At 40.9% G+C, this 13,565-nt stretch overlaps 2 protein-coding genes and 1 non-coding gene across 4 annotated transcripts; all 3 read right to left on the reverse strand.

Annotated features, from left to right (window-relative positions):
* Nucleotides 1-2,463: 2,463 nt before the first annotated feature.
* Nucleotides 2,464-8,296, reverse strand: LOC146501067 (C-X-C chemokine receptor type 2-like). Its single transcript, XM_085135546.1, has 2 exons — nucleotides 4,177-8,296; nucleotides 2,464-4,076 (listed from the first exon to the last, which is right to left on the reverse strand). The coding sequence occupies exons 1-2, from the start codon at nucleotides 4,181-4,183 to the stop codon at nucleotides 3,004-3,006; spliced, it is 1,080 nt and encodes a 359-aa protein (XP_084991672.1). The 5' UTR covers nucleotides 4,184-8,296; the 3' UTR covers nucleotides 2,464-3,003.
* A 149-nt stretch (nucleotides 8,297-8,445) lies between these two features.
* Nucleotides 8,446-11,653, reverse strand: LOC146501068 (SOSS complex subunit B2-like). 2 transcript variants are annotated; one of them, XM_085135548.1, is made up of 6 exons: nucleotides 10,592-11,653; nucleotides 10,226-10,364; nucleotides 10,057-10,128; nucleotides 9,573-9,657; nucleotides 9,338-9,389; nucleotides 8,446-8,777 (listed from the first exon to the last, which is right to left on the reverse strand). In XM_085135548.1, the coding sequence occupies exons 1-6, from the start codon at nucleotides 10,683-10,685 to the stop codon at nucleotides 8,575-8,577; spliced, it is 645 nt and encodes a 214-aa protein (XP_084991674.1). In that variant the 5' UTR covers nucleotides 10,686-11,653; the 3' UTR covers nucleotides 8,446-8,574. The 2 variants fall into 2 exon arrangements, with proteins under 2 accessions (XP_084991674.1, XP_084991673.1); XM_085135547.1 differs by having other exon boundaries at nucleotides 9,320-9,389; nucleotides 10,592-11,651.
* Nucleotides 11,654-12,212: 559 nt separating this feature from the next.
* Nucleotides 12,213-12,294, reverse strand: trnas-cga (transfer RNA serine (anticodon CGA)). Its single transcript has one exon. It is a non-coding gene; the product is annotated as a tRNA-Ser (tRNA).
* Between the last annotated feature and the right edge of the window lie 1,271 nt (nucleotides 12,295-13,565).

A 13,565-nucleotide genomic window follows, 5' to 3' on the forward strand; every position in this document is an offset into this window, starting at 1 on the left:
TTTATTTCTACCCGTAATTTATTGCAGACTACTTGTATTTGCTTAATTGTTTACTAAATGTTTGAGGTGTTAAATAAACCGCAATTTTGCAAAATATGGGTGTGTGTGGTTGGAGGATATGTGCGTACGTGTGCGTACGCGCGTGCACGCGCGAGGGGCGGGGCGAACATTTTTCTTGTAAGACAAAGCGGGGCCTAGCAAGAAAAGTTAGGGAACCACTGCCCTAAGTAGGGATGGGTATCGTTTAGGTTTTATCCGATACCGGTGCCAAACCGGTACTTTTGAAACGGTGCCGGTGCTTAAACGGTGCTCAAACCGGTGCTTAAAGAATGGAGAACACAAAATTGGTCCAAAAACCTCTCATGTTTAGCTGTTTTTTTTGTAAAAAGATAACAATGTTAGCCTTTTCTGCAGCTATGGGGCATATATGGTATCACTCTTGGCTGGAAGCAGTGCTTAAACAATGGAAAAAACATAAACTTTGTCCAAAAACCTCTCATGTTTAGCTGTTTTCCACTTTTTCTTTGGTCATTTTAGCCTTTTTGGCCAGGGTGAAGGGAGTATCTGCCATCAAACAAGAAGACAGCCGCATATAGCTATGACGGTGTTTGCTAGTTCACCTTACATGCATTAATGTAATAACGTGGTTAGCCTACTGAACGTAAATTACACATGAACAACATGAAGCTACTCACGCAAAGAAGAACGGCTGCTGCTGCCATCATCATTTCTGCTACACTAGCAGGGCTCCGGGTCCGATAACAGGCACCACACCCGCAGTAGATGTGCACGGTGTGAGGTCTCGCAGCAAGCTATCAAATACGGCGCATTTCTCGGCTTTAAAAAAAAAAGCGCTATGCGTCGCCAGGTGTTTCATCGGATTCGAGGTGTTACCTTTGACAGTGTCACAGTATCAGCTTAAAGCACTTGTTGCAGGCTGCTGAGTTTGCATATTTTGCTGTGAAGTACAGCCAGACTTTTGACTGCTTCCCTTGGGCATTTTTAATCTGTAGCTCTGCTCTAAAAGAACTTACGTACCTGGCCCCGCCTACTATCCTCGGAAACGTAAAATGATTGGCTAGAATCTAAAGTGTATCACAGCTCAGGAAAAAAAAGCACCGAAATAAAGCACCGAAATGTGCGCTGCTTTTCGGTCTGGTTACTACCGTTTATGTCAGAACCGGTGCCATCATGGCACCGGACACCGGTACCCATCCCTAGCCCTAAGGAATTTATTGTTTTGTTTGTTTCTTTATTTTATTTACTAATGTTTGAAGTTTATCAAGCTAATCCCATGTTTTACTTAATAAGGTTTAACATGAGAGACTTTTTCCTCACCAAGTAAAACAACACTCTATAGACAAGGAAATAAAGTTAAACCTTATAAAACTGACACAAAAACTGAATCTGGAAGTGGCTTTCCATCAACAAACCCAAATTTAAGTTGATAAATCGTGTATATAATTGTACTTTTATCACAAACTGTGCCCAAAACAGCTCAAAAAACCTGCTGTCTCCCAGTATTGCTACACATTTAGTGCTAGCATGCTAGCTTTGCACATGTACTTATACTAATACTAATATCTATATTTATACCTATATCTCTATATTTATCTCTTTAGCTTAATATTTATGTATCAATATCTCTGTTTTACACTCATTTTATACAAGTGCCTGATGTTTGAGGTATATTTGCTGCTATGACAACTCAGTTTCCCTCTGGGATTAATAAAGTCTCTGATTCTGATTTACAATATACCTGAATGCTGAAAGAAGATGCAAACTTCAGCTACAATGAAAACAAATAAGCCTGACATACAATACCTGCATGGAGCAGTTTTGTTGTAAAAAAGGACAAGCTTGTAAGAACTGGGCAGTGAGAAAAATATGAACCTTTTAATTAATCTCTTACATCTGGTAGGAAAAAAGGAAAAGCACAAACCCACGAAAGCAATGTTTTGGGCTGTAAATGTTAGATTAAGAAGTTTGAAAATCCACTTTCATAGCTTTTGCATCCTGGATTTGTGAAAACTATTTAAAATTAGACACAAGTTCAGCAGTAGCAGTTGGTTAGTTCCACACCTGCAAGTTCTTCCCGGCAAAATAAGAGTTTCTGTGGATCATCCAAACTGGCGCTATTTCTGCAAACCCAACAGCCAGTGCCAGGATTGAACCAACATGCTTGTCAGTTATCAAGTAAGTTAGATGTTTTTGATCATTTTGTAATCAAGAGGGAGTAGATATCGCTCCTCCGATCTCAAATATGGCTGCATTTCTGTGGCTGCAGTCATCAAAACTTCTGCTTTTTCTCCCCTATACAAGCAAAGTTCACACCATTAACCCAATGGTGGGAACCATGTGGAGGGGAGGTTTCCCATCATTTGACTGTTGTGTCTCAGCTGATCAACGAACACATAAACCTCCAATGACTCTGCGGTGTCATATCAATCACAAACAAAGGAGCAAAGTGGATGGTTTTATTCATTTCTCATATATACAGACGTTGATGGCTACCATACACAGATACAAAAATGTGAATGCATTTCTATAAAAATAACTCAATGTTATGCAATTGATGAACTGATGTTTCACAATCTACCGCCAAATTGTTGCAATTCAGAGTTCACTGGCAAGGGCTCAGTGTTAATGTTGTAATGCTGCGATGTCGAGTTGAAACGCAGCATTTTTTATTTTCTCTTTCTTCAGAATCGTCATTGAAGATGACGGGGCGAATTTAACAAACCTCAAAGAAAAACAAAAAAGTGTGTGCATCAAATCAAAGTTAAATAATAATAAAATAGAATCTTAAAGTCTTAAAAAGTATGTACACTAATAATATCATTACACAAATTATTTAAAAATATTTTGAAGTCTTTCTTTGACAAATATTAGCTGCAGTACAAATATGAGGATTATCAAAACTAGCAGTTTTCTACACTTTAATCCCTGCATTAAATCTCCCTGATCAGCTGATCTGAGTAGTTTCAAGTGTCTCTGATGTTCTCACATGATTGTAGGCGTGAGCTCCGATGACAGCGAAGATCTGCTGCTTCTTGACGTTGACGATCTTTCAACGATTCCTATCTTTGCCATTAACTGCCGCAGCCTCCTTCTGAATTTCTCTCCCAGGAAAGCGTACAGCACTGGGTTTAAACAGCTGTGAAGCAAGGCCAGACTCTGGGTGACAAACATGGCCTGGTCCACTGCTGTCCTCGCTGGGCACTGATACTCTACTATCTTTGCCCTGAAAAATGTGTCCACTATCACTACTAGGTGGTACGGCGTCCAACAAAGCAGGAAAGCGAGGACCACAAATATGATAACTTTCATGGCTCGCTGGCGTTGAAACCCCCCACGGACGTGAAGGAGGCGATGGATGGTGATTCCGTAGCAGGGCAGCATGATGGCCAGGGGGATGAAAAAACCCAAAGCGTGGCGGAGAATTCTGGTGGCCAGTCGCCACTCATCAGCAGTGCTGGGGTCGTATTTTTCAGCACACATTACGTGACTGGAGTTGTAAGAGGTGAAAGTGGAGCTGAACAAGCCCGGGAGGGACAGAAGCGCTCCGACAATCCAGACGGCAGCACAAACTCCCCAGCTGACCATCTGTCGATTAGTCCGACGGACCTCCATGGCGCGCACAATCACATTGTACCGGTCCACACTGATGCAAGTCAAGAAGAGAATGGTTGAGTAGAAGCTCACCTCTTGGAGGATAGTGACTATTTTGCACATGGCTTCTCCAAACACCCAGCCCTGAGTAACCGAGGTGGCCCAGAACGGGAGGGTGATGGCGAGCAAGAGGTCTGCGATCGCCAGGTGGAGGAGGTAGAGGTCAGAAGAGGTCAAAGGTTGCTTGCTTAAGCTGATCACCAGCCCCACCACTACGTTACCGGGAAGTGCCATCAGAAAGATGAGGACATAAAAGACACTGACAACGATCATCACAGTATCTGAGATGGTGTGAAAGCTACAGGGCTGGGTGGCGGGGTCAAGGAAAAACTCTGTGTAATTATAGCTAAAGTTCAGAGCATCGTAAATGGCACCAAAATCCCAGGACAATGATGAGTTTGGTTCTGAGGACAAAAAAGTAAAAAAGAAAAGAAAGCATTAAATTATTACAAAGACTTTTCCCAAACAGATTCAAGTTCATACTCCGAGGATGAAAAAACTCACCAGTCATTGTGATGTCTTCTCAGCGGGACGCACTGAATGTGTCACACGAAGGCAGGAGACAAATGATGTATCCCTCTAGACCCCTCCCATCAGGTCCATTTTCCTGTTTGCGTCACACACACAGACTTTGATTTGCTCAAGAATCCAAACATGAAGGAAGTCTGTTTCCAGTCCCATTTACATTTACACATAGCTGCAAGCATATAGCACAACGCCACTGTCATTTATTTCTTTTTACAGCTTCATGTGTTGTTGTTTTTTCTTTTTAATACATCATTACAGAGTATTTTTAATAGTCTTTGTTTTGTTGTTGTTGCTAAACCACAGTGCTTCCCCCAAAACAAACCCAGGCCCATGATGTGAATCACTGTGTCATGGGATTACTGTCACACTGGAGGCAAAATTGAAACAGAAACCACCTATTGATGTGGTCTGTGAAATCTGTGAAATAAAAAAACACTGTTTGTTTTGGTTCGTTCCATGCATCGCGATCGTGTAAGCCGTGTACAGAAAAAATGGGAAAATAAGAAATAAAAAAGGCTGGGGTACCGTTCAGCCTGTCGACAGTAGGATCTTTAGGAGTTGCCAGATCATCTTTTACCGCAACCATCAACCTGTGCCCTGGCCTGAAAATACGAACAGTTGCAGCAATCTGATAGCAGAAGGGTTACCGTCATGATGATAATTCAGTGAATGCAGATTGGGAAAAAGCCTTGAATGTCGTGCACCTGAGTGCACAGTGGTGCTGGTATAGCTACAGGTTATACATGAGTTGTATCAGGGTTGCCAGATTCCCAAAAGAGATTGTCAGTAGATGCAGTGTAGCTGTCAGTATGTGAGGCTGATAAGAGATCCTTCTTTGTAAATAAACCAATGGCGTGGCTTTAAAAAACCCTTCGGGGCCTGCTTCTAGAGCTGTTGTGTTCAAAAGATTTCCAGTAAACTTGACAATAGCCTTTCAGGCCGAGGGGTAAAATACAAAATGAAGCAAATCACACCACAACATTGCTCCACCTTTTCCGACTCGGTTTAGAATCCTATACAAATGACTTCGTATGTGTTCAAAATTTTTTTAAATTAGTCGATATGTTCAAAGTTTATTGATGTATCAGGTTGAAATCCTCATGTCGGCTTCTGTCGGTACAAATCTAAAATATGACAAATCACATGACGCTACTAGACTTCTGATCAAACACTGAGGAAGTTCCCAGCTCATCACATTCTTTGTCAACACGAGTTTCTAAGATCACATTTCCTGCCACGCTTCTCATGTGTGTGTCAACTTCCAGTGTCACAAGCTCTCGGCTTTTATCGTAAACATGTTTTGAATATATGGTTCTTTGAGAAAATAATAAAATAACTTTAAAAAAATAGTTCTTTGAAAGGTGCTCAGCAGTGACATGATTGCAAAAAAAAGACTAAGAAAAAAACACATCTGGGTAAATAAAAGTAGAAATATAGAGTTACAGTCAATGAACAAGTGATTACAACACATGAGCAACACAGAAATGAATTCTGAAACAGTGCTTTAAATATTTGAAATGAGCCTCGACCTCTGATTGAGAACAGGATTAGTGTATCGGGAGCTGTTAAAAATAATCTTTTGGAGTAGGGATGTTAAAACTAATGGGTTGTTTGATTGGATTTACTTTGCAATTCTGGACCAGGTCAACTTAGATGCTCTAAGGTACAGTGGGAGTGTGCAGCAGAAATTTAGACTCACTAACACGAACACTGAGCCACACTGAAAAAAACCTGCCTGATATCAAACACGACAGACAGATTCTCACTTTTATCATCTGTGAGACGGGATTGTATTTTGCAGGATCTTATTGTGTTGTGAAGACTTTAATGGGGGGGAAGGAACGTTACCCATTACAGAGATGCAACATCAAAGTGTACTTGGCACGCCAATCTAAATGGCCTGTATTTGTATAGCGCTTTTCTAGTCCCTAAGGACCCCAAAGCGCTTTACACATCCAGTCATCCACCCATTCACACACACATTCACACACTGGTGATGGCAAGCTACATTGTAGCCACCCTGGGGCGCACTGACAGAGGCAATCTAACTTGCATGGTGTATTGCAGGGGTGTCAAACATAAGGCCCAGGGGCCAAAAATCATCCTGGTAAAGATTCCTATCCAATCACAGGTTTTCCCCACACATAAAATCCTCCCCAGCGGCCATTTATACTAAAGTAATTAAATGATAAATTTCTTTAATTTCACACATTTACTTCTTACAGGCCAAACAGTCGTGCTGACAGATATCTTCCTTTACTACAGAACTGGATGCAAAGACAGAATCATTATGAACAAGTGCTATGTGTGTTTGGAAACTTCTTTTTTTCTTCAAGAAGGTCACACAAAAACAGAAGTTTAAAAATTTGAATAAAGGTTATTTAAACTCAACAGATTTTAAATAACCTTGCAAATGAAATTTGCAATTTTAGTAAAGACAAGTTGGATGTGCGGTGCTAATGTATTTAAGAGCTGCTTATTCAAAGGGGATTTTGTGCATTTCCCACTTTGCTGAAATTAAAATAAAGACACTCGGTGGAAAGACGATGATTCGGTGACGGACATATTTAAATTCATCTTTATGCAGGTGCTCAGGATCTAAGTTCACCCTACAATGAGGTTTGATACCCTAAATTTGTCTTACTTTAAATATGACGTGAAGTCCAGCTGTTTGACAGTTTAGACTAAAAAAAACCCCAAAACACTCCTACAGCTGCTTTGGTGATCTCTTGTAGTCCCAGCAGCACACGGGTCAAACAGCTGGCCTCTACAGGAAACTAGACTTTTGTTCCACTTGTGCACACAGAAGACAAAGGTGGTGTCCTTGTGTTTTTGTGCAGCGTGAAGTGTACATGTACGTAAACTAACGTGAAAGGCCCTTTCACCTTTTGACATAGAGAATAAGAACCAAACAAAAAAAAGTAAAAAAGAGAAAAACCACAAGTGCGTCAGAAAAGTGAGACTGGGAAATTGCGCCATCCTGAGGCCATAACATTTAGGTGCTTGGTGCAACAGAGGATATGAAGACAGGGTTTTGTCGAAAGCAACACATTGCTTCAAAACAAAATTCTTAATGCAAATGCTTTCATTCGTACAGACATAAGTGTCCTAACCCAACTGTGATAAAGGAAGTTAAACAATTAAACTCCAGTTCCACTTCTGCTTGAGCGATCTCGCCAAAAACCTGAAGTAAAGAAAAGTAAAACGGTAAAGTAACCATTGTCTGGGCAAAGCAAATCATGCGAAGGCACGTCCAAAAATAACATAATTTATCAATCTTGGCACTAGATGGTGCTGTAGAGTGCAATGATGAGCAGAAAGTAGGTTTGTTTTGCAGTTGGTGGCAGTGTGGAGCTTTAATAAAGGTGGCAGCATGTTTACAGGACGATGACTCTTTTGGGGTGATGTGCATTCAGGCCCCTGAACACTTCTCACGTAGGCTTTAAACTGCAGTGTAAGAATATATCAGCGACAGTACCAGTAACTCAAGCTCTCAAACAGACTACAGAAAAGCAAATGTGACAGAAAATTGCTCTAAAATTTATTTGGTGAACTGTTTTTGCCAGTATTTAAGTGGTCCCTAAAGGTACAGTTGATGGCCAACAAAGAAAAAAAGAGAAAGAAAGAAAACAACAAAACATGTCTTATTGAAAAGAAAAAACGAAACCGTTCACTATCAGTCTACCTACCAATAATTAAAACTCAAAACTAACACCTTTCCTTTCACACAGTCACTTCAGAAAACAGTTTGGTTTGAAGAGTTTCACGTGGGCAGTCAGTTCAACTACTTATTTTCACAACTTAAGGCCTTTTTTTCCCTCTAAAAAACTAAATAAAGCAGAAACTGATTTCCTGAATTAAATGACAGCTAAGCCTCGACATAAATTAAGAGAAGAAAGTGCATCAAGTGTTCAAGTAGGGTGTATAGTTTTAAAGAACATGAAGAGGGCAAGGGTTCAGGTTGGTGTTTGTTTGGGAGTTGGGGGTAACACTGGCACAGAACTGGCAACTTGAAGAAGAAGGGTGCAGACTGGGAAGCTGCCAACACCTCAGCCACACCAGGTCGCGACTATCTAAGAAGCCCTGAAAACGCATAAAGTGGTAGATCATAATCACACTGTGCTGCTTATGAGAGCACTACCTGCACTACGGATGACAGACGACACATCTGATCATGTTAGCCTGGATTAAAAAAAGAAAGAAATTCTGCAAGTAGTCAGTTGTTTTGTTTTGTTTTTTTGTTCATTTTATAGCCAACACAGGCTGTGATGAAGACGGGGCAGACAGGTCGGAAAGCTGTAAGAGGGGGGGTAAATGGGGACGTCCATAGATTTCTCACATACCACCCTCCCCTGCACCTTCTAACCCCCAATTTCATCTTTTGGCACGTCGTGGGTCCCTGCCGTTGCTAATTGTAACTGAGGACTTTGTAGCTGGTGGGGCTCCAGCAGCAGTAACCGAAGGGGCACCGTTGCCAGGCGACCGTCCATTGGGCCGCCCGACGTTCCCAAACGTGGGGTCACGGGGTGCACCAGGTGGTTGATTATTGTTGGCATATGGCGGCATGGCACCGTTACCTGCAGGTTAGAAACACGAGTCAGTCCTCACTCATTTCAGTTTGCATTTCTGTTTTTTGTCTCACTTTTGTGGGTGCGACTGAAGTGTGTTTTGTTTTAACCGGTCACCTTCTTCCTTTTAAATCACAACATGAGTCATTTGTTAGAAGCGAGCTCGTGATTGCCACCTCCTGTTTGGTGTATTTTCTTTATTTTACCGCCAAGTTGTGTTTTAACCCTAGTTAAAACTAAACTAAGTGAGAAAATTACATAACCCTTGAAATGCCAGCCTTTTCATCCCTTAAAAGATTATTAAGCACATTTGTGAATAATTCAATGGATGACAGATGAACTTCTTTTAGCTGCTTCGCCTTATGCCAGTCCCTGTCTGGAATCTGAGTTTTTGAGGCTCCATCAGTACAGACATAAAGCTTTGTAAATGCAGGTGACTACAACAACAAACCCAATGTTAGCATCAAAGTGTACCATTACGTAACACATGCACACAAGTCATCAGTCAGCTTGTGGTTAAATCAAAATTTGCATTAGGAAAATACACTGACCTGGTGGGGCAGATGTACCTGAATTCTGATTGGGTGGAGAGTTCCCCCTCTGATTCTGGTCAGGCTTCCCCTGGTAGACAAAGAGGAAGGCTGCCTTAAATATATTTTCACTTAGACTGAGACATGCAGAAAGCTTGCAGAAGGTGGTTTAGCTTGATTTATTTGGGGAAATGCACAGATGTGCGTGAGAACAGGACAACCAAAGTGTTCTTGAGGTGTCAGCACCGGCTGGCCAGTTTCCAAGAGTACTCACAGACTTGTTTTGCTGGTTTGCTTGGGCTAGCAGCTCTGGGTTTGGTTCACTGAAGTTGGGCACTTCTGAATACACCATACAGAATCTGGAAAGATATTAGAGAACATTTAATCATCTTGTATGATTGTTTCAGCCATCAGCTGTATTGCACTCATCCTTATGAAGAATAGCCCCACTATTCACACTTTATCAGCCAAGGGAAAGCCAGACTGTAACACCCACAAACTAATGTACTGCACTGTAGTAGAGGTCAGTGTGCAAACTTATAAAATGACATTTTATTTGCTTTAGAAATAAACTTCAAAAATGCTCCAATCATATTTTGTGAAATGTATTAAAACGCTTGACTGTGTTTTAAAACTGTCCTGTTACCATTACATTTAACAAAGCATGACTCTGGAACAGAGTGATACGCTAAGCAGAATTCCAAGAGGGACCGGAGCATTACCAGTACATAAATAGATGTGTGTGACCGTCTACTTACTCTCCAATCTTCTGTAGATCTCCTCCTCTTCCAGTGTATAAGGTCAGGCAGCCTTTCCATATAGATGCATAGCTAGCAGAGAAATACCAGGGTAAACTGGTGCAGACACAAAATATGCAAACACCGATCTCTCTGGCAAAATTGAAGATTTCTACATCCGCAGTCTTACCCTCTGGTTAGCTTGATGATGTCTCCTGGCTGAATAAGGCTGCCGAGTTCATCCCAAACGGAGATAGCTATGCTACCGCTCTTGTCTGCCACCTTGCATGAGCGCACCTCATGGCCATCTTTCGTTTTGGTTACTCGACCTAACAAAACAAAAAAAACCAAACAAACAAAGACTCAAGGTACAAATAGCTCTACCAGAGACCAACTCTCAACTTTCACATAGAACAGTATTAAATCAAAGCCTCACTGTATTTAGGCTGTATCTCTCATGGCTTTCATAGCAAAGCTGCTGCCGGTCCCTTTAAGAAAAAGGAGCACGAGTTGATGTAGGGAGAGACCGCTTTAGCCTCACAGCCCAACTACTCACCTATTTCCAAAACGATGAACACGATATTCAAATTTTTCGAGCCAGGCTTCACATCCTTTATCAAAAACAAGGCCTCGTTTGTTGGTGCTGCCATTATTAGTGTCGAGGGTGAAAAAAAAAGACCAGTGATGTCTCTCTTCCTGTCACTCAAACTCAGCAGCTATAACTGTCGTTACTATGTAATGGGGAGCTAAAACCGTTAGCTTCAGCTTAGCTAACTAGTTAGCCTGTCAGCCTTACTACTTCTAACACGTATCTTAACTGTTTATAACATAAAACACACAGGGGACCAGCGCCTTAGATAACCCACGTTAAACTTAACACAAACGCTTGTGACAGTGGTGAAGGACAACTATACTCTTCACAGCTAACTGACACTAGCAGGGTGACAAGATAGCTCCGCTGAGGAACAATTCGCTAAATGTTTGCTAGCTCCCAGTTAGCTACCTTATTTTAGTTTCAGAATACGAGTGTCTGGATATCTCGTTTTTCGCGATTATCGCCATAATGTCAGCTTCATTCTTCTCATAAAATTAGCTAACGTAGAATCCGTTGCAAAGTAGCTGTCAAGTACTCAAAACGATGTTTCGAAATCAGATACTAATAGGCTGACAAATCCAGAATCGCTAGTTCAATCTGAGGTTCCTGTTTTAACAAATACCCCTCCACTGACTGCAAGTTACATCACAGCTTAATGTGCTGCCTGTACTTCTAGCCTTTTTTTAGTAGACCCACTCGATCATTTAGACACTTCTTTTTAATGCTTTTAAACTAATCGACCGCATTTCCTTTGTGTGCCTTTTGTAAGTATAAAGAACTGTTAGCCTTGTTAGCGCGCAGTCTGGCCAAATGCTTTGTTATACGACTAGTGTGTCTATTTTTAACTATCTGTATCCCCAGTAACGTTGCTGTTGTTCGAAAAACACTTATTGTTAAATGTCCGAGGTATTAATCCCTAAATACTACGGCCCCCAAAACGCTATTTTTAAAAAACTGTACACACTGCAAACTACACGGTTTAACCTTCTTGAACAATGCCCCAAAAACTACGTCAGCTGTACTGCCGGTCAGTTTTATCTCCACCGGACGATTCCATTGTTCTACACGGCGAAGGGGTATATTCGTAAAAGTATATCTTAATGTGATTTTATATAGACAAATCAATATATAGAGAACAATTGTATAGTTGTATTCTTGTAAGATACTGCATCCAAAAACATAAACAGGCACAAAACCTAGCTGTTTAGAGTTGCAAATGAAAGCAGTTGGTTTTTACCATAGCAAATGAATTCCATTCACAAACAACGCGAGACGAGAGGAAATGTGAGTTTACTATCAACCGTAAAACTAACGGTGGTTTGCTTATTTATTTATTTTTAATAATGTCGCATCCGTTTTACTAATCTCGGTTTATCGTTGTTTTTGTCTTCAAGGTGTCCCAGTTTAAACACAGATTTCACTCAGAGTGTACAATCCGTCATTTAGCACTAGGTATCGTGGGTAACCCTTCAGAGACACACATTGTATTAAATCAACAAATTGGGTCTAGTTTGACGAGTTTCTGAACGATTGAGTGTGAGCGTGTTCTATAAGAGGAAATTTGTGGCAATCAAAAGTTTAACGTCACGAACAGGATTCGAACCTGTGCGGGGAAACCCCATTGGATTTCGAGTCCAACGCCTTAACCTCTCGGCCACCGTGACTATACAATCAGGTCCTACATATCTTTTTCACTATAAACATAAGTAAAACTGCCGAGCGTTTACGTTACATACATATTTGGCTGAATTGTGCAAACAAACAGTTGCGTTTCCTACCGTGCTACTTACTACTATGCAGTGAACGAGAAGAAGGATGGGGCGGTGGAAGAAGCGCAGGGTGTTTGCTTGATTTCGGACATAGGAGGGAGACAAACACCATCAAAACACCCCGCTCACTCGCTCACAAACGTCGGAGAAATAAAGCTCATTAGACGTTTTAACGATGTACGCAAAAGAACTGCGTAAAATATAGTGATCTTAAATAAGGTTTTTCTTGTGGATTTTATAAACGTTGTATCAGACAGTAATAAAAGTAAGGTTACGACTGCTGTGGAAATTTCCTTCCAAAGTTTATTGTTGGCAAAGGGAATGCCGGTATCGATATCCTCTTATTAACAGGAAGATGGAAATTTGTATTTCTACAGTATCTGATTACTGACCTTGCTACTCAGTGCTAGTGTATATAAAGTCAATGGGTAATATATAAAGTCAATAGTTAGTGCTAGGGATCGGGGTTAAGGTTGGTCTATGGTGCTGCTGCAACATTAAGCCACAACCAACCAGGATTTTGTTGTTTATATAGAATAAGAATGAATAATCTGATCTAATCAGTTTCATGAATCCACACTGTGTAAATAAGGGTTGAGTAACCTCGCCACTCCTTTCAGATATGGGTGATACACAGCCCTACCTGCTCTAAAGTGTACTAGATTCCAGCCCTATGACAAAACTAAACAACCATACAGCCCTGTCAGCAACAAGCTTAACTAGCCTACATGTTTTCTACTCAATTTTAGGTCAAAGGTATTGAATTAAAGGACACTTACTACTAGGACTCTACTAGCTTTGCAGGATTCACAATAATGCATATTCCTCTTATACTGGGTCATATGGAGGCCCTTAATACATTCTCTCGCTAAAAAGGGTAGCTTGCTTCTGAATGGCCATCTCCAGGTTGTTTGAAAGGCAACTTTAAGCCTGAGATATCTATAAACATTTAGGAATACTTGCTTTTAATGACCTCATACAGATCTAAGAGCAAGGATTACTTGTACACACTGCATACCTCATTATTTACAACTATATTGGTCGTATTTTATATGTGCATTCACACAAGTTTGACAGAAAAACAAGGAAAAGCACAATAGATCATCTTTACCTACCTCTATGTAAGATCGACACCATTATGTTGTTTAACCTTAACATAGATTAAA

Source organism: Neolamprologus multifasciatus, chromosome 16 (assembly GCF_963576455.1).
Source record: "Neolamprologus multifasciatus chromosome 16, fNeoMul1.2, whole genome shotgun sequence".
In the NCBI taxonomy this organism is placed as follows: domain Eukaryota; kingdom Metazoa; phylum Chordata; class Actinopteri; order Cichliformes; family Cichlidae; genus Neolamprologus; species Neolamprologus multifasciatus.